This window comes from Eurytemora carolleeae, unplaced genomic scaffold, assembly GCF_000591075.1.
Source record: "Eurytemora carolleeae unplaced genomic scaffold, Eaff_2.0 scaffold345, whole genome shotgun sequence".
Lineage (NCBI taxonomy): Eukaryota > Metazoa > Arthropoda > Copepoda > Calanoida > Temoridae > Eurytemora > Eurytemora carolleeae.
Window position 1 is genome coordinate 110,698 of NW_019396327.1, and position 27,372 is coordinate 138,069.

A 27,372-nucleotide genomic window follows, 5' to 3' on the forward strand; every position below is an offset into this window, starting at 1 on the left:
TCCCCCTCCATCTAACTAGATAATATTGTAATAAATATATTAGTGTACTGCAGAGTGCAGAGGCTTATTAGAAATGTTCATGAATAATATTATTCCGAAAATTCTTCTACTCTCTCTTAATTTCATAACATTTATTAAAAATTGAAATTGTAACTTTGAAATCTATTTTCATGGATTTTGACTCAAGCTTCGTTTTAGTCACAAGAACAAATATTAAAAATATAAATCTTATCAGCCTTCTAGCAAACATAGAATGAAACAGATTTATAGTTCAATTTACTGAGTCTAAAAATAATTATTTTTTCAACTTTTAACTTTGGTACAGAAACAACGAATCAATATATTCCTTTATTCCTGACATTCTACTTTTGCGTATAAACTATACAATACATATATCTATATATATATATAAAATGCGTATACTATGTTTTTGACAAGTGGTAGATATTCTAACTGTTAATTACGGAGTCCGGATGTTTATAAATATTATCTGAGATGATTTCAATAAGTTCTATTATTTACTGTGTTGAGTGTATTACACTATGGTTTAGTTTACTGAGTGATTTGACGCCACACCTTAAAACTTTCACAAGCGCTTAGGACAGACAGGCAATTCAAGCAGTACTACTACCATACAAGCTACCTGCCTTAATATACAGGGGTATTATACTGTCCTAGATACAGGGGGGTATAATAACATAAGACTGCGGTGAACATGTTTACATTACATGATAACAGTACAAATATAAAAACTTGTAAATGTAAAAGAATATTATTAAGTTATATATAACAAGAAGTTAAGCTCTATTGTTAGCCTAACTTTTAGAGTTAAAGGGAGTGTTCGCGAAAAATGAAAGGGGGTATAGTTTTAATGCGATAAAAAGCGCTTTTGATCGCTACTAATCTTACTTCTATCTGTTTTAAATGCGTTATTATATATTTTCATCTCTAAAGGGACTGTAGACATATTTTAGAAGTGATCCTACATTTGTAAAATTACATGTCAAGTTTTCTTATCTTGAACATTGTTGAATTCTAGCAATTTTCTTCATTTTCTCTTGCAACAAGTCACTTTAAAAGAGAAAACTCGATTAAAGATGATCAATTGACAGTCCGAGAACTGAGATGTTTGATGCTGATCAGGCAAAGGTATGGAGGGTACCGTTGTGAACCTGACTTGCCACTTTACAGAAGAAGGATCCCTTTAAACTAAATCTTCAAGCCCTTCCAGTGATAATTGTTTATTTTCTTTATCAAATGTTAATAGTAGCCTCCATACACTAGATGGCAATACACAATTTTCTCTAATCAAGTATGAATTAGATATCAATGTTTTTGTTTCTTTTAACTGCTCATTTTCATTTGCGGGTTCTCTAAAAAATTGACACGCGCATTTATTGCTTGTGCTTGTAAGAAGCAACAGAGAAACTCGCAGAAATAAACACATTTTATATCAGATTAAGGTTTTACGGGAACCGTTGTAACTCCCTTAAATCTGGCATTCTTTCATAATTACTACATCTGACATTATTAATCGTTATTGCAAAAACAGTGTTTCAGGAATTTTAAAGATTGAAAAAAATCTAAAATTATTTAAATCTTTCTAATCTGTTTTTTTTTATCTAAACTTTCTTGACCCAGACATTGAATTTTTAATTTTTATCTTTCATTTTTCTTTACATTTCCTTACAATCTTAGAATTTACAGCGAATGATAAATCTGAATTACCCAAACCGTGTTTTAAGAATTTTAAGAATAATAAAAAATCTAACATTCTTAAATTTTTCTGACTTAAAACTTCAACTAATTTACTTTAAATAAAAACTTTCTTAGATTCGCTTTAATGTCTCCTTTATCCTAACGACATCAATTTTTCCACCCCGATCCGACCCAGATATTCAATTTTTAAATTACAGTTTGTTTCTAACTTCCTGCCGAGTGCATGATTTCCATGCCTCAGGCAGCAAACAATCACACAGCCGTAAGACAATAGGCAGTTATCAATTGTGAATATAATAACGGTGGCAAATTTAGAATCGACAAGGGTAATATTTTAAACAAACTGGTTGGGGAGGGGTATTATATTTTGAAGAATGATACCGATTTATAAACATTTTTGTGTGCTTACTCTTATGCTAAACATTGATCTGACTTGAAAAAGATGACGGGAATTTTATCGTTTGTCAAAACTTACAAGATTTGTGTTTTAAGGACGAACTGTTTATTTTAGAATTTTTGTGTTGATATTTTCCCCCCTTGAACCTTGCTCCGGATCCAAGGAGCCCATTATTAAGGATCCAGTTGATCATGGTTAGATAAAGAAAAATTTAAACATTTCATGATTAGAGAAAAAGTCCTTTGACAAAAAGTTTGTGCAAATTTTAACCATTTTAACATTTCAAAGGGAGTGTTCGCGAAAATTTCTTTCTGAATTTTATTATTTCCCATAAAGAATAAAATCCAGAATTTTTAGACAGCGCCTTCAGAGAAAGCAAGTGAGGTTAATTTTCAGTTGTTGAGTGTTATTTTTTTTAAGTTTGAAATAAGATATCTATTTTTACAGAAAATACCCTCCCCAAATACGAAATTTTAGCATTTAAAAATAATTTTCCCTAATGGGCCTTTTACGGTTTCTACCACCATTGTTTTGGCTTTTTAACCATGCTCTGCTAAATCGGGTTATCGCTGTCAATTTTTTACAGCTTTTGGAAATCTTTTATCTTGGTTTTGACGATATTTGACGATATTTGACAGAATTTTTTAGAATCTTTTCGTTTTATGACTGTCAAAAATTTAGAAAAAGATGAAAAATAGCGTCTTTCTTACACTTGGTTCAGCTCCAACAGGGAATAAAATGGCGAGAAGACAGTAAAATGGCTGGCCCAGTTAGGAAAATTATTTAAAAATGCAAAAATTTCTCATTTGAGCTAGTTTTGCCTTAATGCTTCCTAAAAAATGTGTTGCACATATGGGAGTTTTATTTTTCATGGGCCCCCTACCCCCCCCCCCCCCACTCCCCCAACTTCGAGGATAATATTGAAACATAAAACATCATTTATAAACATTGTACAATATTCAAACTAAACTTATTTTGACACAACACTTGTGTAACAGATATGGTTAAAGTAAAAAAAACTGGAATTGGCTTTCTACTTTTTACACCACCTTGTACGCGGACTGCTGTACATTTTAAGTGAAACCTAAATCATTCTTCGTATTGTTGAGATTGCAGTACAATACAGGGATGTCTGGCTTCTCCAGAGTTTATTTACTTCTCAAGTACGTATCGTCAAGTAAGATAAGATAAGGGAGGATATGAAAAAACCCCCCATCTTGGAGAGCCCAGACCGTCATCGGGGCTAACTCCCATGAGCTCAAGTATAGGGGTCTGTCAATAAGAGAAAAAATAAACAACTCGGGCATGCAGCGCCATCTTACGTACAAGCGGCGAATATGGGAACTGACAATTTGTGTAACAATGGTCGCTGGATGGAACCAAATTGGATTCATGTTTCAGTCGTCTTGTTGGGATACCTGGCTCTATATCCTTCAAGTCAAGTGTACTTTTAGATCAACGTTAAAAATGTGGATTAAATTTCATTAAACCTCTCAAAATAGTCATCATGGTAAAAATAACAAAAAACATATATGTTAAAATTTAAATAACTGAAATACCTAGCTGTATATTAATATTTAAATATTTTGTTTACCACATATTCTAATTATAATAAATGCAGTTTGAGTCATATAACATTTAAATGTACAACGTAACTCATTCTTGAGACAAATCATGCACATTAATTTTAAGATTTTTGTAATTTAAGGGATTGTCGTTAAAATGTTAAGTGGCCATCCTTTAAAAAAATAAAAAGCATGTCAGATTTACAACGGTACCCTTGAGACTTTTTAAAGCTTGAAAAAGTGTTTTATTCTGTTAATTTCTCCTTTCTGAAATGCGCCAGTTACTTGTGTATAGAAAACGCAAATAAAAATAACCAGTTTTCAAAAGCTAAAACATGGATTCATACTTAATCAAAGCTTTTTTGACGGATACAGTAGTAAAACAGTGACTTGCGCATTTGTAGGTTATAAGAAAAAATGGAAAAATCATCAGAATTGATCTTTTTTCGCGTCAGAAAAACAATTTTACATTTTTGTTCAGATTAAGGTTATAAGGGTACATTGCTATCTTTGCTTGGAGGGTCACTTGACATTAAGGTTCAAGTCAATAACCGGCATTTATTAAATTACACGTCATTTAAAATATATCATTTGTTGATTTTTTGGCAGCTCTTTTACAATCAATCCTGACAGATGTTGATCTTATAAGACGGATTTTTTTATGAATCTGTATTTATTTTTATAAAAATAGAATATTAAAAAATTAAAAAGTTAAGATTGACATTTAGCGTAAATCCAATCCACTGCAATACGATTTTAAATTTTACAGACATAAGTCTGATGAGAGAGAAGAAAGTTTTTCAATTACAAAATTTAAATATTGATTTACATATTTTTGAAGACAAATCTGTAAATTGAAAAATTACACATTTTTCTTGAAACAAATGGTTTAGAAAATAAAGTTCAAGTGAGTAAGTAATCTGGTTTTTTTTAAAGATGTTTGTACTTTGAAGCCAAGAAATATAAATAAGAATGTTTTTTCTTATTCCTTATATTTCCTGGTATTTCCTAGTTTTGTTTTTCTTGGAAACCTATTTTAAAGCATCTGTTTATTTCAATAAACAATATTTAAAGGGATTGTAAGCGTAATTTCAAATGACCCTCCATGTGAAGATGACAATGTCAGATTCACAACGGTACCCTTAAAACGTATATTTGACGTTAATTGTTGTTTTTCTAGGTTTTAACGTATTTAATTCTGATAATTCCTTCATGTTCTCCTGCAAGTGCGCAAATCTTTCTTCTGGCTGACAGAAAATTATCAGTTTTAAAAATGATATACTTCATCAATTGGTTCTGTGTTAATCGGGCCATCTTTGGACGGGGGGTCCCTTAAATTACGCAGACAGTCCCTTTAATGACTGAGGTTAATTCCTACCTTTGTTGTTGGTTTTTTGACAGCAGACACGTGATCGGCGGGCAGGGATTCAGGGACCGGTTGTAAGGTCGGGGTTCTCATGCTGTGGGTCAAACCGGACATCTCCTAAACCAACCGGTCATCTCAATCTTTAATAAAGAGGCGCAGTGCGGGGTTTAATGAGGGGGGGGGGGGTATTGATTGATCTAAAAACCCACAACTTGAGAGTTTTATGAATGGGAAATTCGAAATGTACAGATGTGGTTGTATTGATTTTTTTTTACCTGGAATTTTAATTCTTTTAAGAACGTGGACACTTATCTTCGAAATATCATTTGCTTTTCTTATCATAACGAATGAATTGAAAGATTTGAGTTCTGGGAAAGTGAAAAATTTGATTATAAGTTAGAAATGTTTAAAAGTTTTGTTTTATTGAATCATAGAATTATGATGAGGGATACATGTACTTTATTATGGCGTGTGTAAGTTTACAAAAATCCAATTAGTTTATACGAGAGGGGGGGGATTAAAAAAAAATATGTTATGAAAAACAGCAATAACTTAATAAGATAAAAAATAAACTCCCTAAGAATCTTAAAATGAAACCTTCTCTGTCGTCAGAGATTAAATAAATATTAGTCTTAAAGCTTATATAAAACAAGGTCACAGTTTATTAGGACATAAACAATATTAAACAACGCAAATTTAGTTCGAACCCCTCTGTACCACTAAAATGCCCCTACCCAAGAAATGAATATCTCTCGCCCCCCTGCACCAATATGACGCGGCCCTACCAAAGAGATGAATCTCTCCCCCCTCTGCACCACTTTGATGCCCCTATCCAAGACATGAATCTCTCTCCCCTCTGTACCACTGTGATGCTTCTACCCAAGACTCTAATCTCCCCTCCCCCTGTTGTACCCCTGTAATGCCCCTACCCTCCAAGTAAAGTAATATCCCCTCCTTCCCGTTGTAACACTGTGAATATCCCCCACAACTTCTCTCCTGTGATGCCCCTACTTAAGATTTGAATCTCACTACCGTTCCACTTCCCCCCTCCCCGCTGTTTTACTGTGCTTGCCCTGTGCAAGACATGGATTCCCCCCCTGTACCACTGTAATGCCCCTACCCAAGACTTGAATCTCTCTCCCCCTCTGTACCAATTTGATGCTCTTCCCTTAAGACTAGATATCGAAATGTATCCTCTAGGAAATTACCCAATTATATGTCTGAACTTTATTAGAATTGACGTTACTAAGAGTTAAATAAGGTTTTCATAAAAAATCAATATTGAGATGAATTTCCTTTTGCTAATGCTGGTGAATCATCTCTCTTGGATTAGATTGTCACTTTTATCACTTTCTTGTTCTCTCAAACTCACTAGGGATGTAATAAGTTCACTCTTTACTAGCCCTATACCCATATTCACAACTCAAATCACTAATATTTATATCTCACTTGTCTGAATTAATTTCTCTCCACCATTCTTTTACAGAACTCTAAAATTAAATAGGAATTATGTTGAATAGATAAAGTAAATCAATGTGGATGTATTTAAACAATGCTGATGGAAGGACAGTGTAATAATTGTAAATATTTCTGCTACGAGAAGAAAACTAGCCTTGACAGATCTTTCAATATGGCCGAGAGTGTAGTTGGACGGCCTGTTGTTCGGTCCGAGTAGGGGAAATACTCGTTTATCATTGGTTGTCAGATTTCAAGTATTTTCCTGCCTTTTCATTGGTCCAAACGAGTAGGCATCTTTTCGGCAATTATCGAGGTTTCGTGGTTTTTAATAATTATGTTCTCAAAGATCGAATTAATCACGCCCAAATTTCCCAAGGCTCATTTAACAGGAAAAAAATATATAACTTATAACGTCAGTGCAAGCTTAAGAGGATAGGGGGGACGACGCCCCCCTGAAAATTTATAAGGGCTTTTTCCAGGTGCGCAATTATAGGAGGGGGGCAATGGGACTAGCGCCCCCTTATCCTGCAATTAAGGTGGGGAAGGCCACACTCTTCAGAATTTTTCAAATTTCTATATTTCAGCTCAGATTCTTTTTAATTTTTGCCCCCTTTAGCTTTCAAAAATTTCCCTATATATTGGATTTTTAAAATTGCACTCACATTTCTTCTTTGAATTACCAACCATCAGCTTAAATTTGTAACCCTTTTTCAACATTTGTAACCCTTAGTATTTTTAGAATTCCACCAAATATTTTTAATTTTCACCTAAATTTAACTTTTAACCCCAAATGTTATATAATTGCACCTAACTTTAAAATTTACAGCCCTATCTAAAAATAGGCCCCTATTTTTTTACATGCTCCAAATTAAGAATTGATTTTACCCCCAACAAAAAGATAACGATCAGTATAAAAAAATGCCCTCTCATTTAAAAAAAATTGGACCACAAAATAAAGATTAAAGATTATTTACACCAAATTTCCCCCAACTGAAAAATTGCCCCAAAAAAATAATGTTTGCACCTGAAAAATAGATTAAGGATTTTACCCTCTCAAATTTGCCCCAAACTAAAAAGAAAAATTAAAAAATTAAAAAATTCTCTTTTTTGAAAGCTATTTTTGGTTAAAACTTGAACTTAATTGTTTTGCTCATTTGAACTACTTTTTTACTTATTTTAACTATATTATTAAATGCTTCAATTAAACTATTTTTTTGGTCATTTGAACTATTTTAATCAATTTTATGTCCATAATATGAAATAATTTTTTGATCATGTAAACTAGTTTGTGATTATTGTTTGACCTATATCTTTTCATAAATATAAACATTTTAAACTGCATTTAATTAATTGTTCAAATGATTAAATAATGTGTTGTTTGAACTAAAGGAAATGACGTCATTATCAGTAGCTAAAATGAAAAAAGTTTAAACGATCAATAGTTCAAGTGATCGATGATCAATAGTTCAAACGGCAGAAGTTCAAATTTTTGTTTTGTTTGGAATTCAGGCAAAAAAATTAAAATGTGATAAAAATCACAGTTTTTTTTAAACGTAGAAAAAAATCCGTTTTTATCACATTTAATTTCGCGGCCCTCCTTCTATTCAATTCTCCTTGATAATTTATAAGCATATGACATATTATCTATAGGTCTCGAGTTCGTAAATATCAACAATAACATTCTACTTCTCCCTAGGACTGCAGGGCGTGTTCCTACTTTTTGAACATATGGGGTATGATTTATTCTTGTCTACAGATTTTTTTATGATTGCGTGGAAAAGTCTAACTTGATGGTGATTTTTGGATTCTTAGAAAATAACATGAAAATCTTTGTATGGTTTAATTAACTTATGAACTCATGAATAATTAATTTACCAGTATAAGCTACGAATATATAAAGAAAAAACAGAGAAATTATTTGAATTAATTTTAAAACTTGTTAAAGTTGTAAATATAAAATTCTAATTCAAGCTTATACTCAAATTTGGTTTGTCCGTTTGCTTGTTTTGTTTGCTTATTGTTGTTTAAAATAAATTTTAAAAATGCTGAAGAGATAAGGCCCAAAACTCCCGACTGAAGTTGACAAATTTTACCTAGAAGAAAATGCACCAATTTAGTCAGAAAAATCGGCAAAAATTTGAGAACTATTAAAACTGGTGACCTTCAAAACAACACTTGAAAACTAAAATTATTAGTGCATTTTCTTTAAAGTAACGCAACAGCAACTTCAATATATTTTAATCTGTATCCAAATTATGGGCACAATCGGATCAGATTCATCAGATTCCACCAGGGGCGAATATAGGGGTGGGGGTGCTAAGGGGACTACAGTATCCCCAACCCTCCTCCCATTGGGTCTACAGAAGTTAAAACTATGATATCCTGACCCCCCCCCCCTTAAATGTTAAATTAAGCCCCTTCCAGACGATTTCTTTTTAACTCTCTGTGATTGAATATCGTATAATTTATTCAGTTTCTGCTGAATGTTGACCATATTAAAAAATAGATTTAATAAAATAGATTTTTAAAATATTTTTTGTCTTTATTTTTATACCCCCGGTACCCTTGGGTTTCCTCACAAAATTTTAGCACGATTGAACCATCCGTTTGGCAGGGGCGTACGAGAGCATTTGTGTAGGGGGGCACATTTTGCGCGCGTCATTGTGCCCCCCCCACCAATAAAAACCCCTTTTTTGAAAAAAAAATATTGATACCTTTTTTAACTATGTAAACTATTCGATCATATACACACTTATATTACAAGCGTCAATAAATTATTTATGTAATTTTCTTAACAGGGGGGGGGGCACAATGTTGCCAAGGGGGGGCACAAAATCAGGCAATCCCTCTTAATACTGTGGTGTAAGCTTCAAGGGGTGAAAAATATAGATAGAAACGTTTCTAAAAAAATATCTATATTTCATTGGATTGATAAATATTGTATTATAAATTATGATATCAAATATATATTTACACTGAAGGCAGATTGAAAGTATATATTTACACTGAAGGCAGATTGTAAGATCTGTAAATTCTGAGTTTAAGCGCTAAGTCGACGTTCAAAATCGTTTTCAGAATTTTTTTTTTTTTAAATAACGACAACAGAAAATGTGAGCAAAATTCTACAGTAAACTAATTAGTTGTTTAAGAACAGATTGAGAAAATAAAAATGAACTCTTATCATCGAAAATAAGTAATCTTATTAAATTATTAGTTTCTATAATCACTCTTTAATCACAAAGATTTTCTGCAGATTTTCTGGAATTTTTATAAAAAAGACGAATTTGAAGAAATGTGGGAACAAATTCATAAACTATAAGAAATTCAATATTAATAATGATGAAAAAGTAATAATTAATTCTAACTTTGATTTATCGACAAATTTCTTTTGAGAAATATGTTCCTAACCATCTAATTATTTTACTATAGAATTTTTACTATAATTTTCGTCGTCGTTATTTAATAATTAAAAAAAACGATTTAGAAAACATACCCACCCAAATTCATGATTTTGAACGTCGACTTTGCGCTCAAACTCAGTAATTATGCATCGTAGAAACGTTTTATATGTCTCAAAGAATCCTAAATAATTTGTCCACAACACTGCAGTGCATACTTAGTTTAACTACCTTACATAGTCGGTCTGTCCTTTTAAAAAATATGGAAGAAGACATTTTAAACTATTCACCAACTGTCATGTTTCGTGCGACACTCTGTAGTTCAAAGACTATAGACTGAGACACGCTTGGACTGAAAGATGGAGCCGTATAACGTAAATGTATCCAGAAGAAATTCTGTGTCTATACATTCTTTGGGATGTATAGTCTATCCAAAGAGCTAACGTGTATATAAATATATATATAAGCAAAAAGCTTTATTATATAGATTATTTGGTTTGCTACAGTTGATCCTGTTAACCCTTTTTAGCTTGACGTCTAGTTTACCGACTCGCTGCCCTGGGGGGGGGGTTTTCTCATTGTGATACAAATCTATAACATTTGATACGTTTTTGGAAAGCCCTTNCCCCCCCCTCTATTTTCTCATTGTGATACAAATCTATAACATATGATACGTTTTTGGAAAGCCCTTTGGCTATACTTCATTAATCTGCAAAAAAAATGGCAAATTTGCACAAATCCAAAAATTTATTGCGACATCTTATTATTAAGCAAAGAATGTGCAAAAAATGCGCAAATTGCAACATATTATACATTTTTGAAAAGCCCTTGACCCAGGGAATTAAATGTGCAAAAACATTTACAAATTTTTTAAAACCTAAATGTGTATTTAAGAAAAACTGAAAATTGGCAAATTTCCTTTAAAGGCGTCTGTGCAAAAATCTGTGCAAAATTTCTTTGCAAAAATTGTGCAATCTTCTTGCTTTTGTTAAAGGCTTTACAAATAGCTATAAAATGTTTAAATCCAATGTCTGAAAGTTGGCCCAACTTTAATCAAATTTTAATTTTTTATATATTATTTAATTTGTTATAATGTTTACTGAAGAAAATATATTATTTGATTTGATTAGATATAAATTACGGTTTATGAGGACACTGGCGCGAAAGGATGCTTACATAATTCTTCAGTTAAAGCCGAAATGCCTGAAGCACTGCCTAACCTTTAGGAAAGAAAATCTTGATTTTACAACATTTCTTAACCTAAGTCAGGGGCGAAGTTTCATTATTCAAGGGGGGGGGGGCACCTCGTTACTTAACCTTAGTCAGTGGTGACATTATAATATTAAAGAGGGGCATAGGGGCGTAAAGGGGGGGGGTAAATTTAACTTTTTGCGTGAGTGGCCGAATTTTTTTTACCCCCACCCCTAGACCATGTACAACCCCATTCATGATGTTTATCAAATTATGGGTTTTATCTAGGTTTCATTTCAATTTCCCAATCATTTCTGGGATTAACAAACTCCATCAAATAAAAGGCTTCCTTTATCACCTTTCAGCTTTCACCTGACTTAATTTATACCCTAAAGGTTGTCCATTATGAATTGAGACTTTTTAAACAGCTTATAAAATAGCAAATTCACCAATATGAAAAATCCGCGATGATCTGCCATCTGCTATTACATTTGCTAACATTTTCTCGTTGAATACATCGTAAAACAAAAAACAAAAATTTATAAAAAATTTGGTGGATTTTCTAAATTATTCAAAATCGAATGTTGTTAGAAGCAAATATTTGAAAATTCATTCATATATAAACCTTCCCTGGGGTTAAAAACTACCGTGCCAATTAAAATTTTGGAGCTAGTGTTTCTTATGAAATTGTGTCAAAATTCAATCACCCAGCGTAAATTTAAAACTGATGGGTGAGAATGATTTTTCTAAAGTCTCTATTTATATTGGACACCCTTAGGATATATTCACTAATTACATTGACTATTTATACATTTATTCTGTTAAAAACTGACCCGAAGAGCTTTTCCTAATTTGACATAACGTGCAAGTACGCTATTGCATCATAAAATGCAGATAATTTTACTAAAGAATGCTTGCTTGGTAATGTGAGCGCAATCTAAAGTGACCCCCGTGCAAAGATGGCAATGCCCTAATCACTGAAACTTAATTCTGATAATTCTTGTATGTTTTGCTGAGAGCCCAGCTTTTTCTGCAGTAGAATTGCGCAAATTGCACCTTTGTTATAGCGAAACCACAATTGAAAATAATCAGTTTTCAACATTATTAACAGTGATATATAATCTATACTTGATCATTGCAAGGCTTTTAAGCGTACAGTTGTGAATCGGGCATTTTTGTTCTGTTAAATATCACATTACGATTTCAAGCTTTAAAGACGTTGCACGCAGCACCAGTTTGTGGTGATAAACTTTAAAATTAAAAAAACTGGGTTTCTTGAAAATGTTCATTTAAAAAATTAATTTCTTTATAATCCTAAGTTTAATAAAAAAACTTGATTAATTGTAGGACACCCTGTAAACCAAGTAAAGTATTGTGGGTGTTGCCTTGATCAGGGTTTGGCTTGAAATCTAGTCAGATCATCTACAGCTAAATAATCCATTTTTAAGTAATCCATTGGTCATTAATGTAGTTACTGTTTATAATGAAGACACTTCGTAAAATGCTTCTTCTCAGAATTTCTTTTGGAATTTTTGGCAGCTCAAGCCTTCCACCCTCTGTACATCCTTGAAATAAACTCTGGATTGTTTGGCATATAGACCCCTTCAACATCTCAGAACAAAACCCTTCAGCTTATAACTTAAAGTTTCCCTCTCATATTTAACATTTTAACTTTGTTTTACAGAATCTTCTATTTTGATTTTGATTTCAACAGTAACTCTGACAAAAAAACCTTCCTGAGTTCCAAGGAAAACATGATGATCGTTCTCTGCAAAACAATCACAGGCCCACACCTGGTGATCACATTGAAACTCAAGTCACCTTATGACCATTAGACAAGTGATATTTTTGAAAAGCGGCCGCCACCCATGCATGTTGCCAGGGTTAGGCTACTTTTTTAATGCCCTTACAAAAGGGAAAAATATGATGAAATAACTTTCGACTGACATGATGGGGAGATGGGGGGAGGGTAATTTAAACAGAAATTACCTCATTAAAATTGAAAAATCTTTCAAAACTTTTCAGCGTAACTTTTATTTATCAAAACCTAATATTACATTTATCATTGAACAACGACTGTACGAACTGTAAACTGTCTGTTTCCTAGAATTTATAGTTCCCTGATACCTTGAGTATTAAACAAATATATATCAGGCAGACGACATGATTTAACCTGGGAATTATCATATTTATATAATATCAGATCGTCTCATTCTTTGTGAGAGGGAGGCCGAGTTCACAAGAATATACGGGAGGTGGGGGGGGAGCTCAGTCCAGAATTTGACTTAACCTAACCCTGGAATAGTTTTTAAATAAAATCCATGTATAGGGCACTAAGCTTCTGGGTCCGTCCTAGTATACAATATTTGGACCCCCCCCCCTCCTCCTCCTCCTGTTCATCTTTACACCTGTCCAATATCTTTTCCTTCCTATTCCCTGCAAGGGTAAATATTACAGAATGTAAATTAAACGGAGGGAAGTTTCCAGGCGTTTTTCTTCCCTTAACATATTTTTGAGCCTACTCATTTCTATTCACAAGAAAGATTACATTTGTTGGTGAATAGACTTTAGTTTAGAAGTTTTTTAACTGAACCCCTGATTTTGAAGATGTTTTACCCCTCCCTATCTTTAATAATCCCCCTGGCCTAAACTATTCCCCTAAATTAAATATTTCCCCAGATATTTTCAAACTATAAACCTGGATGAATCAGTAGCTGGCGACAGATAGACGGCTTCTATATACATTGACAGATAGATAGATAGATAGATATTGATAGAAATGTACGGAACAGAACAGAACAGAACAGAACAGAACAGAACAGAACAGAACAGGACAGGACAGGACAGGACAGGACAGGACAGGACAGGACAGGACAGGACAGGACAGGACAGGACAGGACAGGACAGGACAGGACAGGACAGGACAGGACAGGACAGGACAGGACAGGACAGGACAGGACAGGACAGGACAGGACAGGACAGGACAGGACAGGACAGGACAGGACAGGACAGGACAGGACAGGACAGGACAGGACAGGACAGNAGAACAGAACAGAACAGAACAGAACAGAACAGAACAGAACAGAACAGAACAGAACAGAACAGAACAGAACAAAACAGAACAGAATTAGAACAGGACAGGACAGGACAGTAAAACAAATATAATTATGCAGATTGCAGATTCTTTACGGTTCTCAATCAGACATTTTATATATATTGCTATTACCTTATCACTCTGAAACATTTGAAATATTTGTGGGAAAATTGTGATTTTTTCAAGGACGAGGAATTGAACCGTATTCTGGGAGAGAAGCAGAAACTTATTGCTGAGATACTCCAGGTATAGACATTTTAAAAATGTCAACTTTAAACAGGTTTAGAAAATATGTTTTTGTGTTTTCATTATCTACAAATGGATTTGCGTTTGTCATTTGCGTTTATCTAGAAACAGATAATTATATCAAAACAAGTTAAAACTTCTTCATGCTTATAAAACTCTGAATCGAAAGATTGATTTTCCAAATAGTTTCTGACCAAAAAAAACTAAGACATTTTTTAAAGGCTCATTCGCTTCAGCCGTGTCAACTTATAGGAAACACTGAATAGATAGAATTTTTTTAACACATTTTATTAAACACATTGTTTAATGCTGTAAGCAATATTCAGCTTGAGTTTATCTGTCCATCTATAAATATATATCAGTTTTGTAGAAGTGTAGGACTGCAGAGTTCTCGACACCGTATATACCAGCGGAGATTTATATTTCAGTTTTTAACTTCAATTTTTATATTTTAAAAAAATAGTATAATTATTTTTTAATAAAAAATGTGAAGTTAAAAACTGAAATATAAATATATCTATATATAAATTTGGATTGCCTGTCTGTTTGTTTGTTTGTTTGAATCCAATAAACGTCAAAACGGCTGAACCGAGCGGGCCCAAATTTTTTGTGGGACATCACGTGACCACAGGGAAGGTTTATGAATGATAAAAATAAAAAAAATGTGTTCTAAAGGTTTTTAATTTTGTAAAAAAATTTAAATTCTTGAAAATCCGCGAATTTTTTTTTTTAAATCCGCAAATTTTTTTTCTTCTAATTGTTTTAAAATGTAAACAAAAAGAACATGTTCACAATTTAAATTGAAGATGGGAGCGAAGCGCCCTAAAAGCCTAGTATCTATATATCTATCTATCCAGGTCCCCGAGGAGGATTTTGAGATAATCTCTGATATTGCTGGTTCTGCTGATCATAAGAGAGATGTACGTGAAGTACTACTCACGGCACTCGCGCAGGCACGCTCTCTTACTCAGGTCGTCAGCGCGTCCCTTAAGGTGAGTTTGGGTACCTTAGGCGCCACTAAGGATGCAATAATTAGGGGGTAGGGGGTTAATAAAGGAACCATTTTATTATCGACCAACCAAAGTTATTTTTTTGACCATTTTGGCAAAATCTTAAAGGTAGTGTTCGCAAAAAAATTAGAAGGGGTATGGCTGTTATCGAATTGAATTCGATATCGATCGCTACTAATTATTTCTTTTATATGTTGCGTATAAGTGGAGAAAATGGTTAAAAATGTATTATACCCAAAAGCGTACATCCATAATAAATTCACATAGTTGTACTTATTATTCCACTCAGAGCGTTAAGTGTTTCTTGATATATTTATATTTCTACTTTTCGGTTTATTTAGTTTACCTAGGTTTCTATTTGCGATCAATCTTTCTTTTTATCTATCAAGTATCTATCTATTAATATTAATTAATATATCTATTTATGTATGATATATCTAACTGTCTACCTATCTATCTATCAATCTATTTATCTAATTATAATATTCCCTCGGCCTTCACACCCACCTCATCTATTTAATTATGCGAAATATCTTAATTATGCTTTAACTATCAAAATAAATATCAGCATCAAGAATGAAATATTATGATTATCTGAAATGTTTGAAAGATATCATCATTTTAATCTTTTGTGTGTCCCAATTAAAAATGTCTGATTTTTGATGGGTGGAAAATGACATACAGGGTTACCCACAAAGGATGAGACCTTTGAGACGATTGTACGGAATTTAAACCGTCTGTTTCCATAAAAATATTTATGATTCTCTGCAACTAAAAACTTGCAGATATTTATAAACTATATTTATAGCAAAGACTTAACCTTTGAATCGTCATATTTAAAGAGTTTCTTCTGTAAGTCGCATCCTGTGGGTAACCCTCCTTGTACATTTTAAGCAATTGGAATGCTATTTTCCTAGAATATTTATTACTCTTTAATCTAGGTAATAATTACTAGATGACTTTTTAAAGTAATTTACTATATATATAAAACAATTTACTTTAAAAAAATCGTCCCCTGTTCCACATCTTTAGTGATCACTCTGTAGTAAATTTATTTGCTTTTTTCGTCAAATGAAGTAATTTATTCGTTGCCACAAACTCTGATGTTCTAATCTCTATATCTTTGCAATCCAATGCCGTAGACCTTTGATAATTATAGTTATAGGTTAAAAATATAAAAGGTTTACATGCCATCAGGTTGCAAAGATATATGGATTAGATAATTTGAGTTTGTGGCAAAGACTCAAAATTTCTTTCAAGATTACTTTAATTCGTCAATTTTCTATTCCACAGTTATACGGGGATCACTGTACTATCATTTTAGATTATTTTAACAGTAGATAAATAAATATAAATATATCTGGTCAGGGCGTATAATAATATGGTTGGAAAGGGATGTTGATGAGGGGTTTCAAGAGATATGATTGAGGATTCGAGAATTTATCACGTTTTCAAGGTTGGGTTTATACGTGGGAATTATTTGTTTTGTTTAAAATTTATCCACCCTCTTTTTGTTCTTTTTATCATTCACCCCTTTCATCCTTTATCCCTTTATCCTTTCATTCTTCATCCTTTTTTTCATTTTTCATCTTTTTCATTCTTAACCCTATTATTCTTTCATCCTTTATCCCTTTATCTTTTCATGCTTTATCCATTCATTTCGCTTATCCTTTCATCCTTTCATCCTTTATCCTTTCATTCTTCATCCCTTCATTTCGTTTATCCTTTCATCCTTTATTATTTATCTTTTTATTCTTCATCCCTTTATCCCTTTATTTTTTTCATTCTTAATCGCTTTATCCTTTCATCCTTTTTCTTTTCATTCTTCCCTTTTTCCTATATCCTTTTATTCTTCATCCTTCATCCCTATATCTTTTCAGTCTTTCCTTTTTATAGAAATCTTCTTAAAAATTGATATATCTATTTTTACAAATTAATATTTTTATTTTTACAAATTAATATCTATTTCTACAAATTAATATGTCTACTTTTACAAATAAAAAAATCTATTATTACAAATTAATATATCTATTTTTACAAATTAAGATTTCTATTTTTACAAATTAATAAATCGATGTTTACAAATTAATATATCTATTTTTACAAATTTTAGGTTTTACTGGTCCAATGGTTATGAAATGATTTTTGGTTCATGATACTTTTCAAGTGACCAATTGACAATTTGGAAAAAGTTCATTCGTCTAACGGTTTTGTTTGTCTAGGTAACTGAACAGGATCTAGTTGCCCGTTCCTCTCCATCCCGTGATACTCCACTACATCCTGGATACTCTGGTAATCAACTGGTTCAGATCACCACCACCATGAACCAGAACCTCACCGAGCTCCTCACCCTCCTCCAGGAGAGGGAGCAGGAGCGAGATCTTCTGAAGCGTGAGCTCTCCAGGTACCAGGATCAGGTGAAGGGATTCCTCCGTTCCGACAGTCTTCGATCCTTTCCGTCTCCTGTTCCTCGATCCCGTCCCGTCAGTTTTATCTCGGTAGAATCGGATCCGATGGATCTTGAATCGGATCCAAGACCCCAGAGTTTCAACTCGGTTGAGTTGGATACTCAGGACTGTCAAGGAACGGAGGAGGAGCTGAGCCATGAAGACGAATATCAGAACGGAGAAGATCCATCCTCTCCTCTCCCAGACCAGGATTCAGATCTTACTCCGACGGAGGAACGAGTATCTGATATATCGGAGCCGGGACCAGGACAAATCCATATTCAAGCTTATGAAAGCAAACCCTGGATTTTAAATGAGGTCAGTATGTTGTAGATTTAATGTCTTTAAAAATCTTGGTTCTAACATGAACAAAAGACACGTATTAATACTGATATGGACACAACACAACTCATCTTAACTTACTCCATTTAGATAATAAAGTAAAACCTGAAGCTCAGGGACTTCAAAGTCTTTTTTCAGCGATAAGACCCAAGATCAAAATATATCACCAGCATGATTATGGTTAAGGAGAGGGAGAGGGAGGGGGGGCGTCTGTTTTTTAAGTCGGTTTAGGGTTTAGGGAGGGGGTCTTAAGAGACACCATGTATTTTATTGTTGAGGTTTCAAATTGTTGAAAAAGTCCCCTGAGCACCAACATTAGTTTGATATATTTAGATAGTGTGGTGAGTGTAGAACAGATTGAACCCATTAATGAAATTAAAGGGTGGGGTCTCTAGGTCTACTACTCTAGTTATTTAAATAGGAGAATTCTAATTTAGAATGTTATTGGTTTAATTATATGTTATTGGTTTAATTATATGTTATTGGTTTAATTATATGTTATTGGTTTAATTATATGTTATTGGTTTAATTATTTGTTATTGGTATAATTATATGTTATTGGTTTAATTATATGTTATTGGTTTATTATGTTAGATTCTTGTTAATTTATGTTGTTTTTTCACTTCGGTAAGGTTGGGTTGGGCTAGGCTGGGTTGATTTGGGTTGGGCTAGGTTTGGTTGGGTTTGGTTGGGCTAGACAGGGTGGGGTTGGGTTTGGTTGGGCTAGACTGGGTTAGGTTGGGTTTCGTCGGGCTAGGCTGGGTTGGGTTGGTTGAGTTGGTTAAATTAGGTTTGTTTGTTTTGGTTTGAATAGAGCAGGTTGGGTTGGGTTGATTCGAGTTGGTTTGAGCTGTCTATAAGGTTGGATTGGGCTAGTTATGTTGGGTTGAGATGGGTTATGTTGGGTTGAGCTAGTTAGGCTGAGTTTTGTTGGGTTTGTGGTTGGGTTGAGCTGGTTAGGCTGGTTGTTTGCTTGGGTTGAGTTGGATTGCATGACTGAGCAGGAAAGAAGAGAGAGGATGGATTATGCATGATTGTTCAATCTTTATTTGTAAAATCTAAAGAAAATCACCCAGCCATTTTATTTCTTAGTTCGCTGACCATTGCAACTAAAAAGGAATTACAGGATACGGAGGGAAGATAAAGAGGCCTTTAAGGGTTTTCCAACGATTCTTTAAAAAAACTGATTACTCGTCACAAACTCTAATTTTGTAATCCCTATTTATTTTTCAACTCGAAACCTTTGATATTTTAAATTTTGGCTCCAGCTACGTAAGCATGTAACGCTTAAAATATCAAAGGACTAAGCGACATCAGGTTACAAAGATAAATTATTAGAAAATTTGACTTTGAGGACAGTAATCTATTCCTTTGGGCAAGAAAGCTATGAATTTAAAAGACCACAGTAAAATAAACTATCTTTTATTATCCCAATTGGTGTCATTCATTTTGTCGCATACAGTAAAAACCAAGAAAACTGGGAAAAAGAAAGGCGACATTAAAGCAAATAATGTTACTAGTAGCTTAAAAGTGAAATGTGTCTATGTACAATGTACAATGCAAAATTGGCTTTTTTCCGTTTTAATAGTCGTCTTCCCATTCCATAGTATTACGGTTTTCACTGTATATACCTTAAGTACACACGACACAAAACGTACACTATCTGACAATGACTAATCTTTCCATTCTTCCTAATATTTAATGAACAACATTTTTTCTAATCTAATTTTTCCATTTTATCTAATCTAATTTAATCTGTCCTGGGTGCAGGATAATGAGAAGTTAGCTAGACGACGGTGTAATCAGGAACCGCCGAAACAAGAAAATCCGAGACTTCGGCGTGAAAAGTCTTGTGACCTGCTGCGTGAACGGCGGGCGAAGTACTCAACGTTTGACCGGCGTAAGGGTGCGCCCTTTCTTTACTAGAACTAGAATAGGTTAAATATTCTTTGCGAACGATAGCCTTCTTTCATTTCATGCTTTCCAATCTAACTTAGGGATATATACAGTATACAAATTCTATTCATTTAAAAAATATGTTTTTTTGTGAATCCGAATGAATAAAACCGTATGTATCCCCAATCTTTAAGAGGAATGGTCTGTTTTCAAAGATTAGCTGGGAAAAGCACTTTATTTCATTAAAGCTTGACCATCCCTTTTGTTCATAACACAAATAGCACTTATTTATTAAATTGTTGCAATTAAAACAATCTTTTTCTCATAGATAATTTTTAGTTTTTTCATGTTTGATTTAGATGCAACAAATATTTCTTCGTTCTCCTCTACTTTCACAATTTGACTTCGATATTTCAATTGTAAGAAAGGAATTGAGTCTTTGCTATAATCTCAAATTTTCTAATCCCTTTATCTTTGCAACCTGGTGGTGTAAAGATATAGGGATTAGAAAATCAAAGTTTGTGGCGAAGACTCAATTCCTTTGTGATGCCTTTTCTGGTTGCACTGCAGTGTTTTAACAAATTCACGAATTACGATGCATATTTTGGAGAAATTTAAATAGTGTATAAACATAACTTAGCGTTGTGGTAGGAAGCTGATTTTCTGCATGCCAACTTAAAATTATGCATATTACATGCATTTTTTGGTTTTGAACGGATCTGAGCAAAATGGCGCGCGAAAAAAATACGACTTTTTTTTACAGTAAATCAATCTTAACTTCATTAATTGCACTTGAACATTTATTCTGACACTCTTGAAACAAATAAACGCCACCTCCAACGCCTTAAATGTCCGCGCGTGCGCAATAAAAGAAAAAATCTTTGAATAACTATTCGCTAAGTTTGGCCTAAGTTAGAATAAAGTAGCATGAGATACATCAAGTTATAGCAAAATTGGGACAAGAAATCAATTTCCGAAATAAAGATAGACATTGGAGCATTCTGACCAGCGCGCTAGTTGCCAACCATTACATTATCGGTCATCTTAGCACAGATTCTACATGTTTTATGTCGATTTCTAGGTAATTGGGCCTGAGGAAATTTTTTCTGAAATTAAATTTAGTATGAAGGAGCCAGAACATTCTAGTAGACAAAGGTTTCATTTTTTAAATAATCTTATAAACCACATTTTATGGGTTTTTTTTGTTATTAAAAAAAATTAAATCATTGCCTTTTCTTCACTCTTACAATCACCAAGTCTTCAAGAAGTAAAGTCTGTTATCAGCTGTATTGAGTATTGTAGGAGTTCATTTTTTTTAACTTAAACCAATGATCTGAACAAAATGAATATTGTTCGAATATTGAGTTATTTAAAAATGATGTAAAAAATGTGGGAAGATGACCCATAATGTAACTACCGACTACTAGCGCGCCGGTCAGGATGCTCCAATATTCAATTTGAACTCAGAAATGAATATCTCGTGCCTAATTACCTATAAATCGACATACAGCATGCAATTTTGCTATAATTTAATTTAACAATTAAATATTCAAAGATATTTCTTTTATTTCGCGCGCGGACATGTAAGGCTTTGGAGGTCATTTTTTTGACCGCATATTTGTTTCAAGAGTGTCAGGAAAAATGTTCAATTGCAATAAATGAAGTTAAGATTGATTTACCATAAAAAAAATAGTCGTATTTTTTCACAAAAAGCGTGCGCGCGCGTTCTTTTGCTCATTTCCGTTCAAAACCGAAAAATGCATGTAGTATTCAAAACTTTAAGTTCGCATGCTAAAAATCATCTTCCTACGACAATACTAATTTATGTCTATACACTGTTTTAATTTTCCGGAGAGAAATATAATACCTTTCATGCTCCCCCTTACCTAGGCGCATTTTCTCCTCGATTATGATCAAGAATAACGCAAAGACATTTTTGTGGATTTTTTGTTTTTTTTGTAAATTTTCAAAATTTTCGACAATTCAGATTTATTCGGCCGCAATTTTTATGTAAGGATCTTTTCGGTTCAGTCGCTCTTATAAAAAAACTAAAATTAAAATAATGATTATGAGATCTTATGAAATTTCACTTAATTGTTGAATTTAGTTTTGAAGGGATCAATGTAGATATAACCTGTGTGTCTAATGGTTATTTAAGTTTTTTATTAGGTACAATTTATTTTAATCTGATTTCTTCAATCAATTCTTGCGATCAAGTTTATTTTTAAGTATTCTATGTAATTATAACTTTTACATTTTTAAACAAAATAAAAAAATACTTTTTTTTAGATGAAGGACAGTAGTAAGGAATGGACTCCAGATCAAGAGGAAACCTCTGCATGAACCTTTAGGTTATTAAAGAATTGCCCTTTGAATTTAAAGAAATAGCAGAAAATCCCCAGAGGTTCTCCAGCCTTTCCTTGCTGCTCCAGCCGAATTTACGCTTGTTATTAAACGGCGCTACGACATTTGCTCTATTTCCATATGCTGTATGGCCATTTGCTCTATCACGTCATTTGCTCTAAATACCATTTGCTCTATATGTCATTTGCTCTATGACTAAACACGTCGTATGCTCTATAGCCTAAAAAGACACCATAAAATGAACTGTATAGGAACTCTTGCACTGTATTTCCGTCGTCCAAAAGCAGTCTTCTTCGTAAGTATTTTTTATTTAAAAAGGAAGTTTGACACGATATACTACATAAAGTGCGGTGGTTGAACTCTTATATAATTAATTAAATGAAATTAAGGCACAAAAGGGTCGTTCCACTTTGTAAAAATCACAGAATAGACTATTTAGGAATTACTGAACATGACTTGACTTTAAAAATCACAGTGGAAAAAACATGGTTCGAAGATTAGTTAACTGTTGAATGATGGAGTATATATAAAACGCTGTTTTCACACAAAAACATAAAGTTATTTATTTGCGGGAATTTTTTTTAGAAAATTCGCGAATTCTAAAATTTTGCAATTTGAATTCCCAAGGTGATCAATATAAGAAGAATGACTAACCTGCTGAAAACTATGCTAAAAACATCGAATTTGTAACAGAAGAAAAAGTAATATATTGTAATATAGACAGAGCAAATGGACCAAGACAGTCATTAAGATTGTTCATAGGGCAAATGCTGTGTTTAGTCATAGATCAAATGACGTATAGAGCAGATGACATATAGATCAAACGTCGTGATCTATGAGCTATAGAGAAAATGGTTAAGAGAGCAAATGTAACTAGAGCAAATGACCATAGAGCAAATGTCGTAGCGCCTTATTAAACTACGTAAACATTAATAAGGAACAGAGTTTCTGTTTACTTGTACAGTGTACACTTTGTACAGATTGTGACAGTATGCAATACATCGTACATACCATCTCTGCAATATGTACATGTAGAGTACATATTCTTCTAGAACTGAACAGTACTGTACGCCATCCTTAGAAAAATAGTAGACACCATAGTTTCATCTTAGCGTACACCATTTACCGGAACTGTACATTGGTACAGTTCAGTCATGTACTGTAGTGTACAACATGCACAAGGTCTGTTAAGAATTGTTCACTATCTACCAAACCTGTATAAGTGTTGTACACCATCCATTCTACCTGCATAGTAGTGTACACCTTTACCAAATCTAGATAGTGAACAGTAGTGTTCATCATGAATATTGTATACTGTACAGCAACTGTGTGGTTAACAAAATGTTCCAGTCTATATTATTAAGTGTACACAGTACTCAAATATTTTGCGGATTTATTTCCATTTAATTTAATTTTCCTGCTGTGCCTTGAAAATGCAACAAGTATATATTAAACCATTAACAAATCTTTTGAAGATTTGAACTAAAATTTTAAGAAAATGTTATCCTGCTAACATTAGTAGACAAAACCAGTGTTCGCATAATATATATAATATTTATGTAAAAATCACAATTGGAGTTAGACTACTATGTTTTGTATGTATAGTATATATTTTTTTTATCCTGCAATATTGTTTTGTGTTATTGTGTTAGACTATTCGAACAAAAATCAGTGTCAAATGTAAATTTTAATTTGTAACTGTTTTGGCTTGAAAATCACTTGAACATATAGTTGACATCGAACATGAACAAAACAAAAAATATCAATTGGTGCTCCATTTTTTTGCGTATTTAGAAACAATCATGAGTTTGCGTGACAAAAATACGAATGTTCATGAGTAATCATATAATATAAGATATAATTTTGCTTCCTTATCAAACTTTGTTGTAAAATTCACGGTCAATTTATTTAAAATATTCAAAAACAGATATTACTCATGAAAAAAATAAGTTTTTTTTTTGCATGCTTGCCTGTCGATAAATGCAAAAATAATTCTCGTGATTTAAGAGTCGTATCCCAGTTTTAGCACATGTACTTATTTAAAGTCAAATATGTCCCAATATGCTAAGATTTTGTTTATCTCCCTCCTGGCTTCTCGACCTGAGAACCAGTTTACTGGGACAAAGTCTTTTGACTGATAGAGGAGCTGGGACCTAGTCTTCTCTGTGATTTGATCGCCCCCGTGAATTATATTCAATGCTTATGTACACATTGCACAGTGAATACAGTTCTGCAGAAACATTAAGATCTTGTCAAATATATTTACAGAGTTACTTTTAATAAAATTTAAGCAATGTGACGGGAACATTTTTCAGAGTTGTAATACTGGGATAACCACAAAGAGTGAGATTTAAGAGACGACTGTGCGGAATTGTCCGTACGAACAAGGTTGAAGATCTCATCCTGTTAGTAACCCTGTTGCATTGATCAAAAATCTTATAGAATATGACAAATATTAAAGCTTTTTCTTCGTCTCTTATGTAATATCTTTAACAATTCAGAAAAGTATGAGAGGACCAGAGCTGGGAACTTAAAGCTCCCTTCAACCACCCCTGACTGGGTATGATTTCCTTGCCGGATATCGAATAAAGATTAAATTATTCTGTAGATTACCAAATCATCGGGACCAAGCATTGATCTCGATTATACACAATACAAAGGAGTTGAGTTTTTGCCACAAACTCTGATTTTCTAATCTCTATATCTTTGTAACCCAATGTCGTAGACCTTGGATATTTCAAACTATTATTACTTATAGATAAATTAATCTAAGTTTGAAATATCAAAGGTTTGCACCATCAGGTTGCAAAGATATTGGGATCAGAAGATTTTAGTTTGTGGCAAAAACTCAATTCCTTTTCCGAGCTCTGATAGCCAGAGAGAAATAACGAGCCTGCTAGAACAGTTGTTGAGCTGAGAATATAATCTAAATTACTCGTTTTAGTTAAAACCTGCATCTTGGCGCTGAAGTCGCAGGCTCAAGATTCAAAAGTTTAAAAGACTGATGGAAGTTTTTAGCCAAATTTACAGAATTTATAATGAGACTTACGTTGTTATTTGAAGTGACCTTGTACAGAAGAACATGCACAATTCACAACGGTACCTTTTAAACTATTCATTAATGTGTAAGATGTCGTATTTCTAACGTGTTCAACTCAATTTCTATTATTGTTTCTGTTAAAAATCTGCATGCCACTTTTATAGTTAAACCTCAATTGAAGCTAACAAATTTTTGAAATAGAAATCCCAGATATTTCATGAACCCTAATCAGAAAAGTCTGTCGGGCATGCACATCTTTAAATAGAGGGTCACTTTTAATTTGAGTCATTTAAAAATTATGTCCTATACTCAAGGTATTGGAAACATCTAATTCTAATTTAATTTAATTCGGGTTTCTTTTTTAGAATGTTTATAACAAATTTTTGCCATCTATGAATAGCTAGAAAACTGGGAAATTATTCTCCTCTCCGTTTACCTTCAACAACCTTCAACTATTGTTTTCATTGTTTACTCTACTCAATGCATGTTTGCCGCGCCTGCAAGTTGTCTTCCACTCTTAAAAATAAATAACTTTTAAATAAAAAATTATATTCACAATAAGACCCCTTAAACCGTGGAATAGGAAGCCTACTGTTAAACTCAAGTTATGACTTTAGCCAGTCAGTAGTCAGATAAACAAAAAATACAAAAATTTTGCATTTTTCTCTTAAAGGGAGAGACTGATTATGTAATATACAGGGTGTCCCAATAAACATGGGTAGTTGAACTGAAACTTTAGTATTGTAGAGAAAAAAATAGGATTTATTTGATACCAATAATAAGACGATAATCTCGAAGTAAGTAAACTTATTTGTTGTTAAGGAACATATTTCTCATTTTTTGTGATGAAATCAATGGTAGAATCAATTATTTCATCATCATCATTATAATTATTATTTTCAAGTTTATTTGCAGATTTCTTCGAATGTCGTCTATGCTTTTGAAATTCAAATTCAAGAAACATAGAAGAATCAAACTATAAAAAACCGATAACTGAATAAAATGCCAATTTTATTTTTTCTGAAAATTCTTTTAAACGCAACAATCTCATCTCCTACAACTCAAAATAATTATATTTTATAATACAGGGTGTCCCACGAAACATGATAATTTGAGAAAAGTTCTGAATTTACTCTTCCGTATATTGTCTTATATATTAAAGACATTTTTCTGTTTACATTTCGTTAAAAAAAATGTTATTCAAATATATAATGCTTATAGAATTTTACTATAATATGACTCCCATATAACATTTTTTTATTTTTCTCTTTGCTTTCCAATAACTTAAGACATAAGGGAAGAAGACATTTAAAACTATTTACCAACTGTCATGTTTCGCGCGTTGGACACCCTGTATGTATCAATTGATCCATCAATATGTCCATCCATCCATCACTGATGTCCTTGCTTCTCTGTTTACACTGTGAAGTGTTAGCAAACTAAACAATATAACAAGCAATTACAAAATAGTGCACACTGCCTGAATCATGCATTCTTCTCAGAATATTCACATTTCTTTATTCAAGGACTTATGAATTCTGAAATTTTCCTCCTAATCTATATAGTTACCTACAGCTGTCGTCGCATATATCAACATAATGAAGACGACTTTTATTTCAATTTTAATTTCTACCAAATCTTTCATGAGTAGCAGCTAGAGATATAAACTAGTGAACAAAGAGAAGTTGTTAAGTAACAGCTTCTCTTTGTTTACATGAAATTGGAAAAATGCTTGTTATGATTTAAAACACATATATTAAGAAAATGTCGTCTTTATTAAATTGATATAATTGCCGACCACTGTATAACACAATGTTAAACATAAAAAGCAATGTTAAA

At 32.9% G+C, this 27,372-nt stretch overlaps 1 protein-coding gene across 1 annotated transcript; it reads left to right on the forward strand.

Moving 5' to 3' along the window:
* The first annotated feature begins 1,125 nt into the window (after window positions 1-1,125).
* Window positions 1,126-24,792, forward strand: LOC111701008 (uncharacterized). Its single transcript, XM_023472115.1, has 6 exons — window positions 1,126-1,149; window positions 14,375-14,434; window positions 15,292-15,426; window positions 17,667-18,209; window positions 20,004-20,139; window positions 22,419-24,792. The coding sequence occupies exons 1-6, from the start codon at window positions 1,126-1,128 to the stop codon at window positions 22,430-22,432; spliced, it is 912 nt and encodes a 303-aa protein (XP_023327883.1). The 3' UTR covers window positions 22,433-24,792.
* The last annotated feature ends 2,580 nt before the right edge of the window (window positions 24,793-27,372 follow it).

Bases quoted from the DNA above. Each gene is read 5' to 3' on its own strand.
- LOC111701008 (XM_023472115.1), top strand. From the start codon at position 1,126: ATGTTTGATGCTGATCAGGCAAAG. The intron at 14,435-15,291 runs GTATAGACATTT...CTATCTATCCAG, and splicing joins TTATTGCTGAGATACTCCAG to GTCCCCGAGGAGGATTTTGA. The intron at 18,210-20,003 runs GTCAGTATGTTG...TCCTGGGTGCAG, and splicing joins AACCCTGGATTTTAAATGAG to GATAATGAGAAGTTAGCTAG.